Source organism: Oncorhynchus mykiss, chromosome 24 (genome assembly GCF_057628025.1).
Source record: "Oncorhynchus mykiss isolate SJ-2025 chromosome 24, ASM5762802v1, whole genome shotgun sequence".
Classification (NCBI taxonomy): domain Eukaryota; kingdom Metazoa; phylum Chordata; class Actinopteri; order Salmoniformes; family Salmonidae; genus Oncorhynchus; species Oncorhynchus mykiss.
In genome coordinates, this window is record NC_143045.1 from 28,884,243 (window position 1) to 28,910,408 (window position 26,166).

At 44.4% G+C, this 26,166-nt stretch overlaps 1 protein-coding gene across 1 annotated transcript in view; it reads right to left on the reverse strand.

Moving 5' to 3' along the window:
- LOC110503384 (calsyntenin-2) overlaps nucleotides 1-26,166 on the reverse strand; it is a 501,875-nt gene that overhangs the window by 243,886 nt on the left and 231,823 nt on the right. The window contains exon 2 of the mRNA XM_036962198.2: nucleotides 25,987-26,109. Within this exon, the coding sequence (XP_036818093.2) occupies nucleotides 25,987-26,109 (123 nt within the window). The remainder of the gene's footprint in view (nucleotides 1-25,986; nucleotides 26,110-26,166) is intronic.

Genomic DNA, 26,166 nt, shown 5'->3' on the forward strand with positions numbered 1-26,166 from the left:
AAAGGACAGCGACCTTTTGACCAAAGAGATTGCTATCAGTAATTAGTATCAGTGTCACAGGAAACAATCACATAAATCAATGATATTACAGCAATACATATAACAATTAACAGTGAAAATCACTTACATTACAGATATGAAATAAACATTTACCTCTGAATGGAACCAGTTGCTCATCCACTGTTAGTTCAGGCCCAGGGTTGCAGAGGTATTGCAGATGCTTCACCCACTTCTCCCAGACCTCTCTTATGGCCGCCAGTTTGTCTCTCACATGTCTTGCAGGTCTTGACTCACGGTTGTCAAATCGTAGCATTCTTGAGAAAGTGTGAAAGACTTTCAGTGGCATAGTGGCACGGATATTCGACCTTCCAATCTCTGTGTCCAAGAGACTACATGTAGCCTCGCCTCGGGACCTATACACACCCACTAAGATTAGCAGCCCTATGTAGGCACGCAGGTCAATCTCATCCATCCTTTTCCAGTTGTCTCCATATTTACGGAAACCCTCCATATTTGTCATCTCCAGGATGATTTTTTCAATGGCTGGTGTGATGAACATGTAGAATGTTGAGGCGATGTCCTGGGCATGAGCAACTGCATGTCTTGTGGGCCCTGGGGTGCTTTTGTGCTGCCTTTTGTGCTGCCATCCTGTCCTGGTTGTCATACAGTGACAAGGAACATGTTATTTTGATGTTCTTTGACAAAAATGTCTCTCTTTCAGCTTGGGGGATTTCTATTTCATCTGAAGATGATGCATTGTGCTATGTGTTGTATTCTTCCCCATCTTCTTCTTCAGATTCTTCCTTCTCTTCTAAATCATTGTTCTCTTGTTCCTCCTGGACATCTGAAAAAATCTGATCTAGGACCTGAAACGTTGCACTCACGGCTTCAGCAAAGAGAGAACTGGGGGGACTGTCATCTGAAGCACCTATATAGCCTCTAACTGCATTCCCCATTAGTAAACAATGCTTTCAAGAACTCTTTATTTTCGATGAAATGTTGTTTATTTTGGATGAAATGTTGTTTATTTTGTCTGAAATGTTGTTTATTTTGTCTGAAATGTTGTTTATTTTGTCTGAAATGTTGTTTATTTTGTCTGAAATGTGTTTTTTGTCTGAAATGTGTTTTTTTTTTTATGAAATGTTGTTCATTTTGTCTGTGAACTTGAGTCATGTGAGATGCTGCACATGCACAATAAAGTTGTAGTTTTTTAGTCCATTTCTCATTGTCTCAGTATCTTTGTGGTTTTTGTGACGTGTAAATGACTTCATAACTGCTGGGTCAAAAATGACCCTAAGACAATCTTTGTACCCTGGTGGTGTACAGCTTTCATGGAAATATGAAGAAAGGCGATGTATCACTTTTTCTAATGTTGAGGTCACTGTAGGAAAAGTCATCAAATTACACGTTGAAAAAATATCATTTAGGGGGTTTTCTCTGCTCTTAAACATAGGGGCAGGTCATTTTTGACTGTTAAGACAACACAGGGGTTAAGTTTGCTGAGGACAACAATGGTAGGCCTGATCACCGGCAACGATGAGACAGCCTATAGGGAGGCCGTGTGGTGCCAGGACAACAACCTCTCCCTCAACAGAATCAAGACAAAGGTGATGATTGTGGACTACAGGAAAAGGAGAATGGAGCACACACCCATTCTCATCGATGGGGCTGTAGTGGAGCAGTTTGAGAGCTTCAAGTTCCTTGGTGTCCACATCACCAACAAACTATCATGGTCCAAGCACACCAAGACCGTTGTTGGCATGGGTGTTCCCCTCAGGAGACTGAAAAGATTTGGCATGGGCCCTCAGATCCTCAAAAAGTTCTACAGCTGCACCATCGAGAGCATCCTGACTGGTTGCATCTCTGCCTGGTATGGCAACTGCTCGGCCTCCGACCGCAAGGCACTACAGAGTGTAGTGCGTACGGCCCAGTACATCACTGGGGCCTAGCTTCCTGCCATCCAGGACCTCTATAGCAGGCGGTGTCAGAGGAAGGCCCTAAAAATTGCCACCCTAGTCATAGACTGTCTCCCCCCTCTTTTACTGATATTCTCTGTTTATTATTTATGCATAGTCACTTTAACTCTACCTACTTGTACATATTACCTCAATTACCTCGACTAACCCATGCCCCCACACGTTGACAAGCATTTCACTGTACAGTACGCTCTACACCTGTTGTATTAGGCGCATGTGACAAATACATTTGATTCGATTTGATTTTGATACATGTACTGAGGTAGTGGATACGTGGACTGAGGTAGTGGATACGCGGACTGAGGTAGTGGATACATGGACTGAGGTAGTGGATACGTGGACTGAGGTAGTGGATACGTGGACTGAGGTAGTGGATACATGGACTGAGGTAGTGGATACGTGGACTGAGTTAGTGGATACGCGGACTGAGGTAGTGGATACGTGGACTGAGGTAGTGGATACGCACACAGAGGTAGTGGATATGCGGACTGAGGTAGTGGATACGCAGACTGAGGAGGTGAATACAAGGACTGAGGTAGTGGATACACGGAATGAGGTAGTGGATACGCGTACTGCGGTAGTCAATACATGGACTGAGGTAGTGGATACGTAGACTGAGGTAGTGGATACTGAGGTAGTGAATACATGGACTGAGGTGGTGAATACATGGACTGAGGTAGTGGATACACAGACTGAGGTAGTGGATATGCAAACTGAGGTAGTGGATACGTAGACTGAATTAGTGGATACGTGGACTGAGGTAGTGAATACATGGACTGTGGTGGTTACAGTATATAATTGCTTGTAATAAGATATAAATGTCATCTATAGAAGAGCCTGAAGCCCAGATCACCCATATCAATAACTGTGACTGCCTGGGAGAGAAATACTAAATTTTAGACATTTTTGTAGGGGTTGATACATTTTTCATTAGGGCAAATCAATTTTGAAATTTTAAAGTGGAAATTACAAACTTTAGAAGCCTGTTTAAACCTTAAATACACTACAAGTTTGCATTTCCTGCCGAGCAGGAAAATTCTCTTCGAAAATTAAGACATCTGCATGTAGAACAGAATGGTGCTCCCACTCAATGCTATGATATGTTCTGTGAACCATATAGTTAACAATGCACACTGATTTCTCTTTAGGATGGTTGTTGCTTTCTTGGCCCTTGTGTCAAAGCTGAGTGTTCCAGCCTCTCGCGCAGTGAAAATCTTTAGAGAGCTTCAGTTTATGGAGGTACATGTATGTGTGGCTCAAGGACGGAGACATGAATGAGAAAGACGAATAAAAAATGAGTTTAGATGGAACATACAAGTGACGTGTGGCCAGTAAGGAGTGTGTGGGAGAGCAGTGTGGTATCCTGACCTGCATTTGTGTGTGTCTGTGCATGTGATTGTATGCTCGCATATGTGTGTGTGTGTGCGTGTGCGTGTGCGTGTGCGCGTGTGCGTGTGTGTATTTGAGAGAGTTTGTGCATGCTCTGTCGATGTGAACTGTGCTTGAATTTCGAATTTAAAAGGAGCCTCCATCTGTTGCCCTAATGTTATGTGATGGGTGGAAGTTAAAAGCAAGTGCCTCTCCCATTTCTTCTCACAGCAGCAGTAATGGCTGGGAAATATGCGAGAGGAGATTGCATTGAAGTGTGGCTCTCAGTGTTTCCTGCCTAGCTTGAAGGACTGAGCAGGGTGGAAATGAGACCAAGCTAGCCTGAAGCACCCTGAGTTGTCGAGATAGAGAGAGAGAGAGAGAGAGAGAGAGAGATACAAGTTTCTGTGAAACTCAAGCACTGGAGGGGTCTGGAGGAAGAAAGTGTTGCAGATAACAGGGAAGTGGAGAATAAGAGTGGAATAACAACAAACTATCAGAAGTCAGAGTGAATAGACTGGGTGGCTGATTTCTCTCTATGTGTTTTTCTCAGGAGAGGGAACCGTGACAGTTTTGTGACATTCAGATGTAGGATCTTAATTTAAGCCTATTTGCTACAGCAGGAAATTAATCCTGCCTCAACAGGAAATGTGAATTATTATGTGGAATTTAAATAATGGACATTTTTGTAAGGGTTGATACATTTATTATAAGGGACTCTCAAGTCCGTAATTGTAAGAGGAAATAATAAACTTCAGACGCCTTTTTACATTTCCTGCAACAGGGTGATCAAATTATATCTGTATAAACTGAAATCCTTGAGGGCCTGTATAATAAATATAAAGACATAAGACATAATTGCTGCCTATCTCTGTAGCATTGTAACATATACAGTGCATTCGGAAAGAATTTAGAACACCTGACCATTTTATTATGTTACAGCTTTATTCCAAAATGGATTACATAGTTTTTCCCCCTCATCCATCTACACACAATACCCTATAATGACATCACAATACCCCATAACGACATCACAATACCCCATAACGACATCACAACACCCCATAACGACATCACAACACCCCATAACGACATCACAACACCCCATAACGACATCACAATAGCCCATAACACATCACAATACCCCATAACGACATCACAACACCCCATAACGACATCACAATACCCCATAACGACATCACAACACCCCATAACGACATCACAATACCCCTTAACGACATCACAATACCCCATAACGACATCACAAAAGCCCATAATGACATCACAATACCCCATAACGACATCACAACACCCCATAACGACATCACAATACCCCATAACGACATCACAATACCCCATAACGACATCACAATACCCCATAACGACATCACAATAGCCCATAACGACATCACAATACCCCATAACGACTTCACAACACCCCATAACGACATCACAATACCCCATAACGACATCACAACACCCCATAACGACATCACAATACCCCATAACGACATCACAATACCCGATAATGACAAAGCAAAAACAGGTTTTACATTTTTTTTTCATTAAAAAATATTACATTTACATAACTATTCAGAACCTTTACTCAGTACTTTGTTGAAGCAGTGATTACAGACTCAAGTGTTCTTGGGTATAACGCTACAAGCTTCACACACCTGTATTTGTGGAGCCTGTCCAATTATTCTCTCAGGTTGGTTGTGAGGTGTCGCTGCACAGCTATTTTCAGGTCTCTCCAGAGATGTTCTATTTGGCTCTGGCTGGGCCACTCAAGGACATTCAGGGACATCACCGGGGGCAAACTACCTGCCCTCCAGGACACCTACACCACCCGATGTCACAGGATGGCCATAAAGATCATCAAGGACATCAACCACCCGAGCCACTGCCTGTTCACCCCGCTATCATCCAGAAGGCGAGGTCAGTACAGGTGCATCAAAGCTGGGACCGAGAGACTGAAAAACAGCTTCTATCTCAAGGCCATCAGACTGTTAAACAGCCACCACTAACATTGAGTGGCTGCTGCCAACACACTGACACTGACTCAACTCCAGCCACTTTAATAATGGGAATTGATGGGAAATGATGTAAATATATCACTAGCCACTTTAAACAATGCTACCTTATATAATGTTACTTACCCTACATTATTCATCTCATATGCATACGTATATACTGTACTCTATATCATCGACTGTATCCTTATGTAATACATGTATCACTAGCCACTTTAACTATGCCACTTTGTTTACATACTCATCTCATACTGTACTCGATACCATCTACTGTATCTTGCCTATGCTGCTCTGTACCATCACTCATTCATATATCCTTATGTACATATTCTTTATCCCCTTACACTGTGTACAAGACAGTAGTTTTGGAATTGTTAGTTAGATTACTTGTTGGTTATTACTGCATTGTCGGAACTAGAAGCACAAGCATTTCGCTACACTCGCATTAACATCTGCTAACCATGTGTATGTGACAAATAAAATTTGATTTGATTTGATTTGATTTGTCCCGAAGCCACTCCTGCGTTGTCTTGGCTGTGTGCTTAGGGTTGTTGTCCTGTTGAAAGGTGAACCTTCGCCCCAGTCTGAGGTCCTGGGCGCTCTGGAGCAGGTTTTCATCAAGGATCTCTCTGTACTTTGTTTCGTTCATCTTTCCCTCGATCCTGACTAGTCTCCGAGTCCCTGCCACAAAAAAACATCCCCACAGTATGATGCTGCCACCACCATGCTTCACCGTAGGGATGGTGCCAGGTTTCCTCCAGACGTGACGCTTGGCATTCAGGCAAAATAGATCCATCTTGGTTTCTTTAGATGCCTTTTGGCAAACTCCCAGCAGGCTGTCGTGTGTCTTTTACTGAGGAGTGGCTTCTGTCTGGCCACTCTACCATAAAGGCCTGATTGGTGGAGTGCTGCAGAGATGATTGTCCTTCTGGAAGTTTCACCCATTTCCACAGAGGAACTCTGAAGCTCTGTCAGGGTGACCATCGGGATCTTGGACACCTCGCAGACCAAGGCCCTTCCCCCCTGATTGCTCAGTTTGGCCGGGAGGATAGCTCTAGGAAGAGTCTTGGTGGTTCCAAACTTCTTCCATCTAAGAATTATGGAGGCCACTGGGTTCTTGGGGACCTTCGATGCTGCATAATGTTTTTGGTACCCTTCCCCAGATCTGTGCCAAGACACAATCGTGTCTCTGAGCTCTACGGCCAATTCCTTCGACCCCATTGCTCAATTTTTGCTCTGACATGCACTGCCAACTGTGGGAACTTATATAGACAGGTGTGTGCCTTTCCAAATCAGGTCCAATCAATTGAATTTACCACTGCTGGATTCTAATCAAGCTGTAGAAACATCTCAAGGATGATCAATGGAAACAGGATGAGCTCAATTTAGAGTCTCATAGCTAAAGGTCTAAATACCCATGTAAAGAAGGTATTTCTGTTTTTTTTTTATACATTTGAAAACATTTGAAAATCTTATTTTTACTTTGTAATTATGGGGTATTGTGTGTGGATTGATGAGGATTTGTATTTATTTAATACGTTTTAGAATAAGGCTGTAATGTTAGAAAATATGGAAAAAGTCAAGGAGTCTTAATACTTTCCATATGCACTGTATATGTTCTGTAACATTCTAAATCATTTGCATCTATATGGACTGACCCATACGCTGCAATAGACTGGTAAGAAGTACAGTACTCAGGGACACTCATCATATCTGGCATAATTTCAGTAAACCGTTAGTTGTACTGTAGCATTTCCAAGAAGCACATTAGTCCACAGTAGAGCACTTCCTCCTACTGAATGACTCATGTAGGCTTATGGCATCAGTCAGACAAGCACTCGATGTACACTCCAGTGTGTGGTATTGCTTTTATCTTAATGCTTTAGTCCAAGGTCTTACAGACTCAACCAAATGACAAACCACTTCGGCTACTTTTACTTACTAGGGGTTTGGAACCTGTTATTTTTTGTATTTAATTCCGAGGGGAGTAAAACATAAAAACACTCCCTTCACCTTAAAATCTTTTATCATCACTTTATTTTTTATTCTACCTTTGTTATTCATTTGACCTTTTATGTGTCGTTAGCTGTGTTGGCAGACTTCCAAATGTAAAGTTGTCTGTGCTGTCTAACGTGGAGGGAAGTGAAGTATGCTTTAGATTAGAGACCACAAATTGGCAGAACCAGATGGACTCACTAAGTGTGCAAACATAGTCGCTACATCGAATCAAAGTCCTTTTTCATTAGATGAAAGAATAATCAACTTTGACATTTTCACAAAAGTATATCTCCACCCAGAGATGGGCAGTATTTCAACGCATTTTGAATCAAGATGTAAAATAAATAAGCCTTATTTATTAAGAAAAATCTCTCATTAGCTTTCAGTCAGAAAAGTCAACTTCCTCTGCTTAGCCATGCACTTCCTGTGGACGGACTTGGACCAGGAGTCTATCTCTTCCCGTGTTGAGGGTGGTGAACTGGTGGCTGAAGAAGAAAGATTTTGAAATCTGAAATCTGTGCGGATGTTTGATTTACAGTATTTATGGCAAATTAAGCAGCCCATTTATTTTATTTTATTTATTTATTTCACCTTTATTTAACCAGGTAGGCAAGTTGAGAACAAGTTCTCATTTACAATTGCGACCTGGCCAAGATAAAGCAAAGCAGTTTGACACAATACTTAGTATTGTGTATTCAACATATACTAGCGCATCACTTGTAGACTAGCACAGTAAAGCACAGCGACACAGATGAAAGGAGAAACTAGTGATCAAACCTGATCTAGGCTACTTTCTATCTTTGGTAGAGCGGCGCGGCTTGCCTTGCTCCCTCCTACAGTCAAACAAAGGGTGAGATTTCGAGATTTTTTTGATTGAAGTATGTCACGACTTCCGCCGAAGTCGGTCCCTCTCCTTGTTTTGGCGGTGTTTGGAGGTCGGCGTTGCTGGCCTTCTAGCCATCGCCAATCCACCTTTCATTTCCCATTTGTTTTGTCTTGTCTTCAAACACACCTGGTTCCAATTACATAATTACATGTTGTGTATTTAGCCCTCTGTTTCCCCCATGTCCTTGTCCGGAATGGTTTATTGTAAGTGCTTGTGTACGTTATGTCTGGTGTGCGACGGGATTTTGTCCCATTGTATATTTTGTTTTTGTTCACTGTGATTTTTATTACTAACTGCGCCATTGTAACACAGTCTTTGATCTCCTGCGCCTGACTTTTCTGCCGCCAGTACGCCCACCTTACAGAATTCCGGACCAAACTTATGGAGTCTGCAGGAGCAGGTACCCCGGATATAGGGGTGGAGGAGCGCGTCCGGGAGCACGCAGCAATGCTCCACCATCTTGGCACCGCCATGGGCTGCGTTGTCCAGACAATGGACCACTGGGAGAGACAGGGAGTTCTCCCAGCGCCTCCACCAGCACAACCGGGGTCTCAACTACACGCCCCTCCTTCTCCTGTTCCCAGTGGGATTCGTCTCTCCCTTCCCCAGGAATATGATGGGAGCACTTACAACCTGGTGCGTATCCGGGAGGGAGACGAGTGGAAGATGGCTTTCAGTACCACCTCAGGGCACTATGAGTACCTTGTCATGCCGTACGGGTTGATGAATGCGCCATCAGTCTTCCAAGCCTTTGTAGACAAGATTTTCAGGGACCTGCATGGGCAGGGTGTAGTGGTGTATATTGATGACAATCTGATATACTCCGCTTCACACGCTGAGCATGTGTCCCTGGTGCGCAGGGTGCTTGGTCGCCTGTTGGAGCATGACCTGTACGTCAAGGCTGAGAAATGCATGTTCTTCCAGCAGTCCGTCTCCTTCCAAGGTTATCACATTTCCACCTCAGGGGTGGAGATGGAGAGCGACCGCATTTCAGCCATGGCCTTCTCCCACCAAGGTAAAGGAGGTGCAGCGGTTCTTAGGGTTTGCCAACTACTACCGGGTTTTGGTCAGGTAGCGGCTCCCATTACCTCACTGCTGAAGGGGGGCCTGGTGTGTTTGCAGTGGTCAGCTGAGGCGGACAGGGCTTTTAGTCACCTGAGGGCTCTGTCTACCTCGGCACCTGTGCTGGCCCATTCGGAACCCTCTTTGGCGTTCATAGTGGATGTGGACGTGTCCGAGGCTGGGATAGGAGCTGTGCTCTCTCAGCGCTCGGGTACGCCTCCGAAGTTCCGCCTCTGTGCCTTCTTCTCGAAGAAGCTCAGCCCGGAGGAGCGAAACTATGACGTGGGGGAGCTGTTGGCTGTCGTCAAGGCCTTGAAGGCGTGGAGACATTGGCTTGAGGGGGCTAAACACTCTTTTCTCATCTGGACTCACCACCGCAATCTGGAGTACATCCGTGCAGCGAGGAGACTGACACCCTCGCCAGGCAAGCTGGGCCATGTTTTTCACCCGTTTTGTGTTCACCCTTTCCTACAGACCAGGCTCCCAGAGCGTGAAGGCAGATGCATTGTCCCGGCTGTATGACACAGAGGAGCGGCCCATGGATCCCACTCCCATACTCACCGCCTCCAGCCTGGTGGCGCCAGTAGTGTGGGAGCTGGACACGGACATTGAGCAGGCGTTACGTGCAGAGTCCGCTCCCGTCCAGTGTCCCGCTGGGAATCTGTACGTCCCGCCTGCTGTTCCTGACCGGTTGATCTATTGGGCCCACACGTCACCATCCTCTAGTCATCCTGGGATCGGTCGGACAGTGCGCTGTTTGAGCGGGAGGTACTGGTGGCCTACCTTGGCTAAGGATGTGAGGGTTTATGTTTCCTCCTGCTCGGTTTGCGCCCAGTGTAAGGCTCCTAGGCACCTGCCCAGAGGGAAGCTACACCCCTTACCCGTTACACAATGGCCTTGGTCGGACTTGTCGGTGGATTTTCTTACCGATCTTCAACCCTCACATGGTAACACCGCGTTCCTGATCGTTGTGGATCGGTTCTCTAAATCCTGTCATCTCCTCCCTCTGCCCGGTCTCCCTACGGCCCTACAGATTGCAGAGGCCTTGTTTACGCACGTCTTCCGGCACTACGGGGTGCCTGAGGATATGGTGTCTGATCAAGGTCCCCAGTTCACGTCTAGGGTCTGGAAGGCGTTCATGGGCAGGTGGAGAGAGTGAACCAGGATGTGGGCAGGTTTCTGCGGTCCTATTGCCTGGACTGGCCGGGGGAGTGGGCAGCGTTCGTGCCCTGGGCCGAGATGGCACAGAACTCGCTTCGACACTCCTCCACTAACCTCTCTCCCTTCCAGTGCGTACTGGTACCGGTACCAGCCGGTTCTGGCGCCTTGGCATCAGAGTCAAACCGAGGTTCCTGCGGTGGAAGACTGGTTCAGGTGTGCAGAGGAGACATGGGAAGCTGTCTGTGTTCACCTTCAGCGGGCCATGTTGCGCCAAAATCAGAACGCAGATCGCCACCGCAGTGAGGCCCCGGTGTTCGCACCCGGGGACCGGTTCTGGCTCTCGACCCGAAACTGGGTTCAGGGTTGTATTGTCTGTGAGTATATATTGTCTGTGAGTATAACATAACTGATATTGCAGGCGAAAACCTGAGGAAAATCAAACCAGTAAGTGCTATTTTTCCTGAAAGCTCTCTGTTCCATTGCCTGCCTTTGCTCCATTTAAAGGGATATCAACCAGATTCCTTTTCCTATGGCTTTGCCATGGTGTGAACAGTCTTTAGACATAGTTTCAAGCTTTTATTTTGAAAAACGAGCTAGAAAGATCACATCGCGTCAGTGGATGGCTGGGTGCCAGCAGAGTTTTGCATGCGCAACAGCTTGGAGCAGACATTTCTCTCTCTCTCCTATTGAAGAAGCTACAGTCCCGGTTGATATATTATCGATTATTATTGTAAAAACAACCTGAGGATTGATTATAAAAAAGTTTGACATGTTTCTACGAACTTTAGGGATACTATTTAGAATTTTCGTCTGCGATGTCGTGACGGCTCGAGCCTGTGAATTTCTGAACATAACGCGGCAACCAAATGGAGGTATAAAATATTCTTTATGGAACAAAAGGAACATTTATTGTATAACTGGGAGTCTCGTGAGTGCAAATATCCGAAGATCATCAAAGGTAAGCAATTTAATTTATTGCTTTTCTGACTTTCGTGTCCAATCTACTTGGCTACTAGCTGTTTGTAATATTTTGTCTACTGAGAGAGATGTCCTTACATAAACGCTTGGTATGCTTTCCCCGAAAAGCTTTATTGAAATCTGACACACCAGGTGGATTACCAACAAGCTAAGCTGTGTTTCGCTATATTGCACTTGTGATTTCATGAAAATGAAATATTTTTAGTAATTTTATTTGAATTTGGCTCTCTGCAATTGAGCGGATGTTGACGAAAATGATCCCGCTAACGGGATGGGAGCATCAATAAGTTAACCCCTTGTTCCATGTGTCTCTCCTTGGGCTGGTGGTGGCTGGCCTGCTCCAGGAGTCTGAGGTGCCGGAGGTTCCTCCGGACCCCTCTGGACATCGTGGGGGCCCCGGCGTACTCCGTTCGCGCCATACTGGATTTGAGGCGTCGGGCGATGGGCCTTCAGTATCTTGTGGAGTGGGAGGGGTACGGTCCGGAGGAGAGGTGCTGGGTTCCGGTCGAAGACGTGTTGCTGCAGGAGTTCCACCGTCTTCGTCCAGATCGCCCTGCGCCTTGCCCTCCGGGTCGTCCCCGAGGCCGGTGTCGGCGCGCGGCTCAGGGGTGGGTACTGTTACGACTTCCGCCGAAGTCGGTCCCTCTCCTTGTTCGGGTGACGTTCGGCGGTCGGCGTTGCCAGCCTTCTAGCCATCGCCGATCCACCTTTCATTTTCCATTTATTTTGCCTAGTTTTCCCACACACCTGGTTCCAATTCCATAATTACATGTTGTGTATTTAACCCTGTTTCCTCCATGTCCTTGTCCGGAATTGTTTATTTTAAGTGCTTGTGCACGTTATGTCTGGTGTGCGAAGGGGTTTTGTCCCATTGCATGTTTTGTTTTTGTTCACGGTGATTTTTATTATTAAACTGCGCCGTTGTAATACAGTCTTTATTTTCCTGCGCCTGACTTTTCTGCCACCAGCACTTCCACCTTACAAAGTAACGCAAAGTAATAACTACTAATATAATGTGTTACTTTCCACACAAAGTAATCTTGTTAAAACTTCTAATGGCTGGGTGCAGTATTGAGTAGCTTGGATGAATAAGGTTCCCAGAGTAAATTGCCTGCTACTCAGGCCCAGTTGCTAATATATGCATAGTATTATTATATTTGGATAGAAAACACTCTGACATTTCTAAAACTGATTGAATGATGTCTGTGAGTATAACATAACTCATATGGCAGGCAAAAATCTGAGAAAAAATCCAACCAGGAAGTGGGAAATCTGAGGTTTGTAGTTTTTCAAGTCATTTCCTATCAAATATACAGTGTCTATGGGGTCATATTGCACTTCCTAAGGATTCCACTAGATGTCAACAGTCTTTAGAACCTTGTTTGAGGCGAGGGGGGAATGTGAAGGAGGGGGGAATGAGAGCTGATTGAGTCAGGGTTCTGGCAGAGTGCCATGAGCTGATCACGGGCGCTCACGTGATAGTTAGCTGCGTTCCATTGCATTTCTACAGACAAAGGAATTCTCCGGTTGAAACATTATTGAAGATAAAAACATCCTAAAGATTGATTCTATACTTTGTTTGACATGTTTCTACGAAATGTAATATGACTTTCGTCTGAGCATTTGCCTGGACTTGCCCGCGCCTCGTGAGTTTGGATTGTGTACTAAACGCGCAAACAAAAAGGAGGTATGGACATAAATGATGGACTTTATCGAACAAATCAAACATTTATTGTGGAACTGGGATTCCTGGGAGTGCATTCTGATGAAGATCATCAAAGGTATGCTTTTTCTGACTTCTGTTGACTCCACAACATGGCGGATATCTGTATGGCTTGTTTTGGTCTCTGAGCGCTGTACTTAGATTATTGCATGGTGTGCTTTTTCGGTAAAGCTTTTTTGAAATCGGTTCCATTAAGGAGAAGTTTATCTAAAGTTCCTTGCATAACATTTGTATTTTCATCAACATTTATGATGAGTATTTCTGTAAATTGATGTGGCTCTCTGCAAAATCACTGCATGTTTTGGAAGCAAAACAATACTGAACGTAACTCGCCAATGTAAACTGAGATTTTTGCATATGAACTTTATCGAACAAAACATACATGTATTGTGTAACATGAAGTCCTATGAGGGCCATCTGAAGATCATCAAAGGTTAGTTAATTTGATCTCTATTTCTGCTTTTTGTGACTCCTCTCTTTGGCTCGAAAATGGCTGTGTTTTTCTGTGACTAGGTGCAGACCTAACATAGTAGTTTGGTGTGCTTTCGTCGTAAAGCCTTTTTGAAATCAGACACTGTGGTGGGATTAACAACAAGTTTATCTTTAAAATGGTGTAAAATACTTATATATTTGAGGGATTTGTGTTGTTTTGAATTTCACTGGCTGTTGTCATATCGATCCCGTTAGCGGGATCTTTTTTATTTATTTTATTTTTCCGTTAGTTTACCAGGTAAGTTGACTGAGAACACGTTCTCATTTGCAGCAACGACCTGGGGAATAGTTACAGGGGAGAGGCCATATGAAGTTTAATTAAGTCAGGTGTCACTTTTGTTAAATATAAGAAGTAATATAAAACACGGATCTCTTCCCACCTCTTCTTCTTACCCATAAAGAAACAAAACACGTGGCGGTGGAGAGAGAAAAAAATCTAATTACAAAGAAAATTTGGCTCATCTGTGTGGTTCAGTGAGGAAGCAGATTGCATTTCAGTACTTCATTAATAAATGAGATTGGGAACATTGGCAGAATGATGGCTCCTTTGTCTGCTCAGGACATGGTCTACAGAACACTACAATACAATCCTGGCCATAACTACAGACCAATTACAGTGCAACTCTGGTATGTACATATCTGTTTCAATGAAGTTGTCCAGGATATGAGACAAAAGCATCCTGGAGCAGCAACGTCCACAGCTGTAAAGGGTTAAGGAATATGGCATCTATATATGCTGTGTACTATAGCTGATCACATATTGAGTTTGAGTGGTAGCATGAGAGATGGATGAAGAGAGAAGTGTAGAGAGAGCGAGAGAACGAGAAAGCAATCGAGGCGCTACCCAGGGGTCAAAGTCCAGTCCTCCACAAAATGGCAGAACACATGAAGGATGGTGTTTAATTACCAGGCAGAAAAATTGAGAAAAATAAGGAAAGAAACAAAAGAGGAGAGGCATCGGCCTGCTCAGAACAGACCTGATATCTCTCTCTCTCTTTCTTTTTCAATCATGTTTTCAATCAGCTCCTTTGAACTTTCGGGTTCTGAAGGAATATAGACAGAGCATTACATATTCAAAACATCTGTTAGTTTATTAAAATAATCCCTCAAGCCTCCCATCTTTTCCTCCACTTATTCAGTTAGTTTTCAAATGCACAAAAGGTCTTTAGGCATCTCTAATACAATGTTTTTTTCCCCAACATCTTAATACTTATTATTTAATATCGCAGTCTAAATTAACATGCCAGGTAGGTGGCATTCATATTTTTTGACAGAAAATATGTTCATTCAATGAATTGAATCACCGGCGGGACTGTTGGCTACTTAATAGACATTCATTCTCAGGCCCCACTTCATCCTCCCAGTCAGAATGTTTTCATCAGTGGTCTTGATCTATAATTGATAAGAATTCTCAAACATGACTCTGTAGAATAAGACAGGCATTGGATAAATGACTGAGGAGAGAACAGGGGAAAATAATGGTGGTTAAGGAGGACTCAAAAAGCACAGCAAGGAAAGCAACATCCATCTCTGTACAACCCCTCCACTCACCTCTAGCTTTCCCAGAGGCAATCAGAACTAATGTGAACAGAGCTTCCTCTTTCGCTGCTTTAGCTAGTCCCCGCAGAGCTGGAGTTAAGAAGACACAAGTCAATACACAGTCAGAGACTAAGGACATATTATTACACAGCCAGGGCTGAAAAATAGTGGATTCAATGGTGGACTGTTTATTGAAATGTTCCAACAAGCCCTGAGAAACCAAAGACTAAGAATGGGACAGAATTTGGCTAGAAAATAGCATATCAGGCTACACTCCATCATGCTGCAAAACAATAAATAATCTGCATAGTATGCATGTGTTTACTACTATGCTAATGCTACCTATCCACCATCCACCCCCAGCCTGCTATACAGTGAGGAGGAGCCGCTAACTGCTTGGCGCTATCCGCTGGGTACTACCCACTAGATTTGATGTTGTGATGGCGCCGGAGGGGAATGCTGCTGTCTTCAGCTCCTAACCAACCATGCTATTTTGTTTGTTTTTTCGCGTTGTCCGTAACTTGTTTTGTACATAATGTTGTTGCTACCGTCTCTTATGACCGAAAAGAGCTTCTGGACATCAGAACTGCGATTGCTCACCTCAAACTGGGAGAAGAGTTCTTCTTCAATGATTCGGATGGCAGGGATAAAATACAGACACCCTACCAGGCCCAGATCCCCGTTATTCGCTGGAGAAGAACACAGAGATCAGGGTGCCTTATGAGGATCAGCGATAAGTGGCTAATCTGCTTTTACCTTCCATCCTGCTGGCTAACGTTCAATCGATGGAAAATAAATGGGATGAACTGAAAGCACGTTTATACTACCAACGGGACATTAAAAACTGAAATATCTTATGTTTCACCGAGGCGTGGCTGAACGATGACATTAACAGCATACAACCAGCGGGTTCTACACTCTATTGGTAGGACAGAACAGCAGCCTCTGGTAAGACACGGGGCGGGGGCCTATGCATTTATGTAAACAACAGCTGGTGCACGATATCTAAGGAAGTCTCGAGGTTTTGCTCGCCTGAGGTAGAGTATCTCATGATAAGCTGTAGACCCCACTATCTACCTAGAGTGTTTTCATCTGTATTTTTCGTAGCTGTCTACATACCACCACAGACCGATGCTGGCACTAAAACCACACTCAATGAGCTGTATACTGCCATAAGCAATCAGGAAACCACTTATCCAGAAGCGGCGCTCCTAGTGGCCGGGTACTTTAATGCAGGTAAATTTAAATCAATTTGACCAAATTTCTATCAGCATGTTAAATGTGCAACCAGAGGGAAAAAAATTCTAGACCACCTTAACTCCACACACAGAGACACGTACAAAGCTCTCCCTCGCCCTCCATTTGGCAAAGCTGATCATAATTCTATCCTCCTGATTCCTGCTTACAAATAAAAATTAAAGCAAGAAGCACCAGTGACTCGGTCTATAAAAAGTGGTCAGATGAAGCAGATGCTAAACTACAGGACTGTTTTGCTAGCACAGACTGGAATATGTTCCGTGATTTTTCCGATGGCATTGAGGAGTACACCACATCAGTCACTGGCTTTATCAATAAGTGCATTGAGGACGTCGTCCCCACAGTGACTGTACGTACATACCTCAACCAGAAGCCATGGATTACAGGCAACATTCGCACTGAACAAAGGGTAGAGCTGCCACTTTCAAGGAGTGGGCATCTAACCCGAAAGCTTTTAAGAAATCCTGCTATGCCCTCCGACGAACCATCAACAGGCAAAGCATCAAAGCAGGACAAAGATCAAATCATACCAAACCAGCTCTGACGCTCGTCGGATGTGGCAGGGCCTGCAAACTATTCAGACTACAAAGGGAAGCACAGCCGAGAGCTGCCCAGTGGCACGAGGCTACCAGACGAGCTATATAACTATGCTCGCTTCCGAGGCCAGAAACACTGAAACATGCATGAGAGCATCAGCTGTTCTGGATGGCTTTGTGACCTCGCTCTCCGCAGCCGATGTGAGTAAGACCTTTAAACAGGTCAACATTCACAAGGCCTCAGGGCCAGACGGATTACCAGGACGTGTACTGCGGGCATGCGCTGACCAACTGGCTGACCAACTGACCAAGTGACTTCCCTGACATTTTCAACCACTCCTTGTCTGAGTCTGTAATACCAACGTGTTTCAAGCAGACCACCATAGTCCCTGTGCCCAAGAACACCAAGGTAACCTGTCTAAATAACTACCTACCCGTAGCACTCATGAAATGCTTTGAAAGGCTGGTCATTGCTCACATCAACACCATTATCCCAGAAACCCTAGACCCACTCCAATTTGCATACCATACCAACAGATCCACAGATTATGCATTCCACACTGCCCTTTCACACCCGAAAGGAACACCTATGTGAGAATGCTATTCATTGACTACAGCTCAGCATTCAAGACCATTGTGCCCTCAAAGCTCATCAATAAGCTAAGGACCCTGGGACTAAACACTAAGGACCCTGGGACTAAACAGTTGCAACTGGATCCTGGACATGGACACATCCGCCACGCTGATCTTCACCACGGGGTCCCCTCAGGGGTATTTGCTCAGTCCCCTCCTGTACTCTCAGTTCACCCATGACTACACGGCCAGGCTGACTCCAACACCATCATTAAGTTCACTGATGACATAACAGTGGTAGGCCTGATTACCGACAACGATTAGACAGCCTATAGGGAGGAGGTCAGAGACCTGACCATGTGGTGCCAGGACAACAACCTATCCCTCATTGTGATCAAGACAAAGGAGATGATTGTGGACTACCGGAAAAGGAGGACCGAGCACCTCCCCATTAACATCGACGGAGCTGTAGTGGAGCAGGGTGCGAGCTTCAAATTCCTTTGTGTCCACATCACCAACAAACTATCACGGTCCAAGCACACCAAGACAGTCGTGAAGAGGGCACGACAAAACCTATTCCCCCTCAGGAGACTGAAATGATCTGGCATGGGTCCTCAAATCCTCAAAAGGCTTTACAGCTGGACCATTGAGAGCATCCTGACGGGTTGCATCACTGCCTGGTATGGCAACTGCTCGGCCACCGACCACATGGCACTATAGAGGTTAGTGCATACAGCCCAGTACATCACAGCCATCCAGGACCTCTATACCAGGCTGTGTCAGAGGAAGGGCCTGAAAACTGTCAAAGACCGCAGCCAATCTAGTCATAGACAGTTCTCTCTGCTACCGCATGGCAAGCTGTACCGCCAAGTCTATGTCTAAAAGGCTCCTAAATAGCTTCTACCCCCAAGTCATAAGACTCCTGAACAGCTAATCAAATAGTTACCCAGACTGTTTGCATTGTCCCCCCCCCCACCCCAGTGCTGCTGCTCTCTGTTACTATCTATGCATAGTCACTTTACCTACATGTACATATTCCCTCAATTACCTCGACATCGGTGCTCCGGCACATTGACTCTGTACCCGTACCCCCTGTATATACCCCTATTGCTGCTCTTTAATCATTTGGTATTCTTATCTCTTAATTTTTTAGGTATTTTTCTTAAAACTGCGTTGTTGGTTAAAGGCTTGTAAGTAAGCATTTCACTGTAAGGTGCATGTGACAAATAAAATGGTATTTTATTTTGATTCAACTAATCACTGCCCGCTAGGCTAATGACAGGCTGTTTGTCATTAGCAGTGTGTGAAGGAGCGCTATGCTAGTTCTCTGTCCCCTATTCAGACAGACAGCATGACGGGGGCTAATTAATCACAACACATTAGCCCCACTGTGTGTTTGCTCATATCTGTTTACCCTGCTTCATTATGAGGATCCTCAGACGCTCATCACATTACCAGACAGCCCCCCCAGATAGAAGACTCCTGCTGTTAGCTATCAGTGAATATGGACTGAGCCTCTGTCTGAAATAGGATATAGCTTATCAAATAAATTAAAATCAAGTCAATGTATTGTTTGATTCTGTGAAAATCTTGGAACATTGTTATACTCAGAATGTCCGTTGAATCATTTACTCTGAGAATTAGAACCTAACAGTATGTGAGATGTTGTTTAGAGAGCCCAGATATTTTTTTGAAGCTAGTGACATGGAAATGTTTGCCTGAGGGTGTTTGTCAGGTTATGATCATTGCTTTTGATTGAACATGGCACCACGATGACTGTATCTGTGTAATGGAACGAAATAGGACTGTGCATATTGTAGAACAGGGTTTTTCAAATCTTACCCTACCGGGTCTGGACTACTTCTGGTTTTCTGTTATACCTGATAATTAATTGCACCTACCCGGTGGCTCAGGTCCCAGAATGATGAAAAAGCAGTGGAAGTAGCTTTGAGGCGGCAGGTAGCCTAGTGGTTAGAGCGTTGGACCAGTACCCGAATGGTTAATAGATAAAATTCCCACGCTGACAAGGTAAAAATATGTAATTCTGCCCCTGAACAAGGCAGTTAACCCACTGTTGCTAGGCCGTCATTGTAAATAAGAATTTGTTCTTAACTGACTTGTCTAGTAAGATAAAGGCCAAAAAGAAATGGAAATAATAATAACTAAATTGAGGTCCAGATTTGAATTTGTGGACCATAGAACATACTAACACATCACACACAGTGCCTCTGGAAAATATTCAGACCCCTTGACATTATACACTTTTTATTTTTTACGTTACAGCCTTATTTGAAAATGTATTAAATAAATAAAAATCCTCATCAATCTGCACACAATACCCCATGAAGACAAAGTGAAAACAGGTTTTTAAAAATGTTTGCAAATTTGGGAGACTAGTCAGGATCAAGGCAAATCTGAACGGAACATATTACACAGAGATCCTTGATGAAAACCTGCTCTAGAGTGCTCAGGACCTCAGGCTGGAAGGTTCACCTTCCAACAAGACAACAACCATAAACACACAGACAAGTCAACGCAGGAGTGGCCAGAGCCCGGACTTGAAGCCGATCGAACATCTCTGGGGAGACCTGAAAATAGCTGTGCAGTAATAACCCCCATCCAACCTGACAGAGCTTGAGAGGATCTGCAGAGAATAATGGGACAAACTCCCCAAATACAGGTGTGCAAAGCTTGTAGCGTCATACCCAAGAAGACTTAATGCTGTAATCACTGCCAAAGGTGCTTCAACAACGTACTGAGTAAAAGGTCTGTATACTTATGTAAATGTGATATTTCAGTTTTTAAAAAAAAGTAAATTAGAAGAAAAAAAATGTAAGAACCTGTTTTTGCTTAGTCATTATGGGGTATTGTGTGTAGATGAGGGGAAAAAACGAACAATTGAAACAATTTTAGAATAAGTCTGTAACTTAAATGTGGAATAAGTCAAGGGGTCTAAATACTTTTCGAAGGCACTGTGTATAAGTGAACATGTGCACCTGCAGTTATGTTCCCTATAGGAATCCTGAAATGATCCCTAAGAGAAACTCCTTCCACAGAAAAATCAGACTCATCATACTGTAGGAAAAATCAGACTCATCATACTGTAGGAAAAATCAGACTCATCATACTGTAGGAAAAATCAGACTCATCATACTGTAGGAAAAATCAGACTCATCATACTGTAGGGAAAATCAGACTCATCATACTGTAGGAAAAATCAGACTCATCATACTGTAGGAAAAATCAGACTCATCATACTGTAGGAAAAATCAGACTCATCATACTGTAGGAAAAAGCTAACTAATTATAGACATACGGTGGAACTAAAAATAACAAGACAACTAATGTCAAATATTCTGTATCTGTAAAATGTGTATATAGGTTCAGGATTTTTGTGAAACAGCACAGTTGAAAAATATATGGCAAATAGAAATCAAAACTGGATGGTCTTCAGAGAGAGACGGGAGGGGTTGAGGGTAGGAAAAGGGTGGGACAAAAAAAACAAAATATAACTTTTTAAGCAATAAGGCCAGAGGAGGAGTGGTATATGGCTGTTCTTAGCACGACGCAACGCAGAGTGCCTGGACACAGTCCTTAGCTGTGGTATATTTGCCATACACCACAAACCCCCGAGATGCCTTATTGCTATTATAAACTGGTTACCAATGTAATTAGAACAGTAAAAATACATGTTTTGTCATCCCCGTGTTATACAGTCTGATATACCACTGCTGTCAGCCAATCAGCATGCAGGGCTCAAACCACCCAGTTTATAATGTAAAAATATATAGTATGTATAAGCTTGAAGTAGAAGCCTAAGTGTTGTTTATTCCAACTAGGGGAGGGGGGATAGGTTTAGAAAAATAAACACAGAGGAAGCAGTGAAATGTAACCAGTACTGATTAATAGACACATCAGCACTAGACATGATGAAACAGATCACTCAAGTGATGGGAAATGCCATTGTGTTTATGCATAGGATGTGTATGGTGCACAGGAGTGTTGCAACCCTTTCAGCATTGCTCTTATATTGATTCAGCGTATCAAATTACTACCGGTGGGCGGTTTGTTGTTTGTGAAGGCCTGAGGCTAGTAGAACACCAGATGATAGGAAGATTGACTGATTTCACAATTGAACATTCAGAGAGAGTGCGTATGCGTTTTGTGTGTGTCTTCGTGTGTGCGTATGTGCTTGTGTCTCGGTGATGCATCCCTACCCATTCAGCCACATTAGTATGTAAGAAGAGACTGTAGCCTGTGGCTGTAATGCAGCTCTCTGTAAAGACTAGCCATTAACCCCGGCTCACCCAGTACTTAATGACCTACTCTCTGTTGTAAAGTAGCAGCCACACAAAAATCCTTCATGGAATAGCAGTATAATGGACACTCCAGTTGCTGGGAGCTGATTGACATATTATCCACTGAAGCTTAAAAGTCAATGTAGCCACTTAAAAAGCCCATGTGAAGTTTAGCATTTGTAATTGTTGGATATGATATCCAAGCATGTCACACCTACTCCTGCTCCCTCCCTGCGTTGCCAGTCTACTAACCACCAGTCCTGGTAACCCACATTATTCCCCCCTGGCAACACACATTGCGCACACCTAGCAACCATCATTGTGCACACCTGCTCCCCATCGTTAAGCACACCTGGACTTCATCGCCACCTTGATTACTTTCCCTTCATATAGCCCTCAGTAAGCCTCAGTCATCATTCAGTATTGGTTTTGGTTACGCATTATCGTCATGTTTATTATTACTGAAACTCACCATCTGCACCTGCTTCCTGACTCCCTGTGTATACGTTACAAAGCATTTCCATTTGGCATATGTTGAACAATATTTGAGTATTTAATGATTTTAAGATTTAGACAAACAAAAATGAATATTGATGGTTGTACAGTTGTCTCAAATAAAACTGTGAAGGACCTCAGCGTTACTCTGGACCCTGATCTCTCTTTTAAAGAACATATCACGACTGTTTCAAGGACAGCTTTTTTCCATCTACGTAACATTGCAAAAATCAGAAACTTTCTGTCCAAAAATGATGCAGAAAAATGTATCCATGCTTTTGTCGCTTCAAGCTTAGACTACTGCAATGCTCTACTTTCCGGCTACCTGGATAAAGCACTAAATAAACTTCAGTTATTGCTAAACACGGCTGCTAGAATCTTGACTAGAACCCTAAAATGTGATCATATTACTCCAGTGCTAGCCTGTCTACACTGGCTTCCTGTTAAGGCAAGGGCTGATTTCAAGGTTTTACTGCTAACCTACAAAGTATTACATGGGCTTGCGCCTACCTATCTCTCTGATTTGGTCCTGCCGTACATACCTACACGTACTCTATGGTCACAAGACGCAGACCTGCTTATTGTCCCTAGAATTTCTAAGCAAACAGCTTGAGGCAGGGCTTTCTCCTTTAGAGCTCTATTTTTATGGAATGGTCTGCCTATCCATGTGAGAGACACAGACTTGGTCTCGACCTTTAAGTCGATATTGAAGACTCATCTCTTCAGTAGGTCCTATGATTGAGTGTAGTCTGGCCCAAGGGTGCGAAGGTGAACTGAAAGGCACTGGAGCGACAAACCGCTCCTTGCTGTCTCTGCCTGGCTGGTTCCCCTCTCTCTGCCTCTAACCCTATGACGGGGGCTGAGTCACTGGCTTACTAGTGCTCTTCCATGCCATCCCTAGGAGGGGTGTGTCACTTGAGTGGGTTGAGTTACTGACGTGATCTTCCTGTCCAAGTTGGCGCCCCCCTCGGGTTCGTGCAGTGGGGGAGGTCTTTGTGGGCTATACTCGACCTTGTCTCAGGGTAGAAGGTTGGTGGTTGAAAATATCCCTCTAGCTGTGTGGGGGCTGTTCCTTGGCAAAGTGGGCAGGGTTATATCCTGCCTGTTTGGCCCTGTCTGGGGTTATTGTCGGACAGGGCTACAGCGTCTCCCGACCCCTCCAGCCTCCAGTATTTATGCAGTAATAGTTTGTGTCAGAGGGCTAGTGTCAGTCTGTTATAGCTAGATTATTTCTTGTCTTATCCGGTGTCCTGTGTGAATTTAAGTATTCTCCCTCTCCCTCTCCCTCTCCCTCTCCCTCTCCCCCTCCCTCTCCCCCTCCCTCTCCCCCTCTCCCCCTCCCCCCCTCTCCCTCTCTTTCTCTCTTCCTCTCTTCCTCGCTCTCTTCCTCTCTTCTCTTCCTCTCTTCTCTTCCTCTCTTCTCTTCCTCTCCCTCTTCCTGTCTCTCTTCCTGTCTCTCTTCCTCTCTCTCTTCTCTCTCTCGGAGGACTTGAGCCCTAGGACCATGCCTCAGGACTACCTGGCCTGATGACTCCTTGCTGTCCCCAGTCCACCTGGTCACGCTGCTGCTCTAGTTGCAACTTTTCTGCCTGTGGCTATGGAACCCTGACCTGTTCACTGGACGTGCTACCTTGTCCCGGACCTGCTGTTTTGGACTCTCTCTCTACCGCACCTGCTGTCTCTAACTCTGAATGATCAGCTATGAAAAGCCAAATTACATTTACTCCTAAGGTGCTGTTGCACCCTCTACAACCACTGTGATTATTATTATCTGAGCCTGCTGGTCATCTATGAATGTTTGAACATCTTGGCCATGTTCTCTTATAATCTTCACCCCACACAGCCAGAAGAAGACTGGACACCCCTCAGAGCCTCTCTAGGTTTCTTCCTAGGTTTCTTTCTGCCTTTCTAGAGAGTTTTTCCTAGCCACCGTGCTTCTACATCTGCAATGCTTGCTGTTTGGGGTTTTAGGCTGGGTTTCTGTACAGATCTTTGTGACATCAGCTGATTTAAAAAGGGCTTTATAAATATATTTGATTTAATTTGATTGATGAATGCTAAAAGGAATACTGTTATTCACAGTACCTGTTTTCTTGTCCTAGTTGTCATCAGATGTCTGTGTTTGTCAGGTGAAGACACATTTAAACAGTAAATACTGGAAGACGTCTCATTGACAAATTGTCCCTTGTCTCAAGTCCAGCTCCTCTCAGTCAATAAGTTACAGTTCTGTTGAGAACTACAAAAGGGTTACAGAATGATGTCACTCTCAGTGAGGGCTTAGGTGGAGTCATGTCAGAATGATCTGTTATGGGCCAGTGAGTCATGGCAGAATGATCTGTAATGGGCCAGTGAGTCATGGCAGAATGATCTGTTATGGGCCAGTGAGTTGTGGCAGAATGATCTGTAATGGGCCAGTGAGTTGTGTCAGAATGATTGGTTATGGGGCTGCGTGTGTGTGTGTTGTCTGACATTGTGTCAGTCAGAGAGAGAGGTATTAAGTCAAAGCATTGTAATTAATGATGTGTGAATGGTACCTAGGCAAAGCCCCCTCACAAAAAAATCATTTCAGCTAATTACTGACTGACTGTCAGCCCCCCAACTGTGTCTCTAGGAGATACTTCTGACTACAGTTCAGAGAGAGAGGGAGAGAGACCGAGGGAGGGGGAGAGGGAGAGAGACCGAGGGAGGGGGAGAGGGAGAGAGACCGAGGGAGGGGGAGAGGGAGAGAGACTGAGGGAGGGGGAGAGGGAGAGAGACCGAGGGAGGGGGAGAGGGAGAGAAACCGAGGGAGGGGGAGAGGGAGAGTGGGAAAGAGGTATATAAAGTGTTTGTCAACCACCATTCAGCCTGCTGTCTCATCTCTCTCTCTCTCTCTCTCTCTCTTTCTCTCTCTCCCTCTCTCTCTCTCGATAGATAGATAGATAGATAGATAGATAGATAGATAGATAGCCTACATCAGAGCTGCTCCAACCCAGTCTGAGGGGCTCAGAATGTGGGTACCAGCCCCTTGCACCAACCCCACACTGAGGACTTGGCCACATCAAGAGGCCTGGCACTGGTGCCAGGCTGGCCAGTTAGCCTGTAGCTGGTGACAACCCACTGGCACTGACAACCTCCAGGAATTGGCAACCCAATGGGGGAGTTGGAATGGTCACCAAGGACGATGAGTGTAAACAGTCAGTCTTTTTCTGTGCGATAACCTTTTCCAACATGAGGGTTATTTGGGGTACAATCCCATCACATTGATTCAATATAATTGCATTTGCGCTACTAAGAGGAGTATTAGTAATGGTTTTCTACATGGTTAAAGGACATAAAGGTGTGAATAGCTTTTATAGGAACATGCTTGGTAGTACTAGTTTAAAGCTAGTGGTTTTAAATTAGAAAGCAGACATTTTCTTTTATTTTCTTGGAAAGCAGAAGTGAGAATATCACATTACGGCTTAATGCATTTTATGCTAATGTTTTACAAGAGCTCCCAAGAATCAAGGTCAACCACAAAAATGAAGAACGAGTAAATCATCCTCTGATTGAATGATGTTAACTCATTCATCACAACTTGGTACTTCCTTCTCCATTCTATCATCAGACAGTGGTTAGGCGTACCATACCTGCGTAGGGGACGGGGGCGTCTTTATCAAGGGCCACCAGGGGAGGGTCCAGTTGGACGATGTCCATGTTCTCTGTGATTACCCCATGGTATGACGTCTCAATCCACGGCTTGTGTTTGTTCACTACGAGAGAGAAAGGAGGGTGTTAAGGAGGGATGGAGAAAGAGAGAAAGATAATGT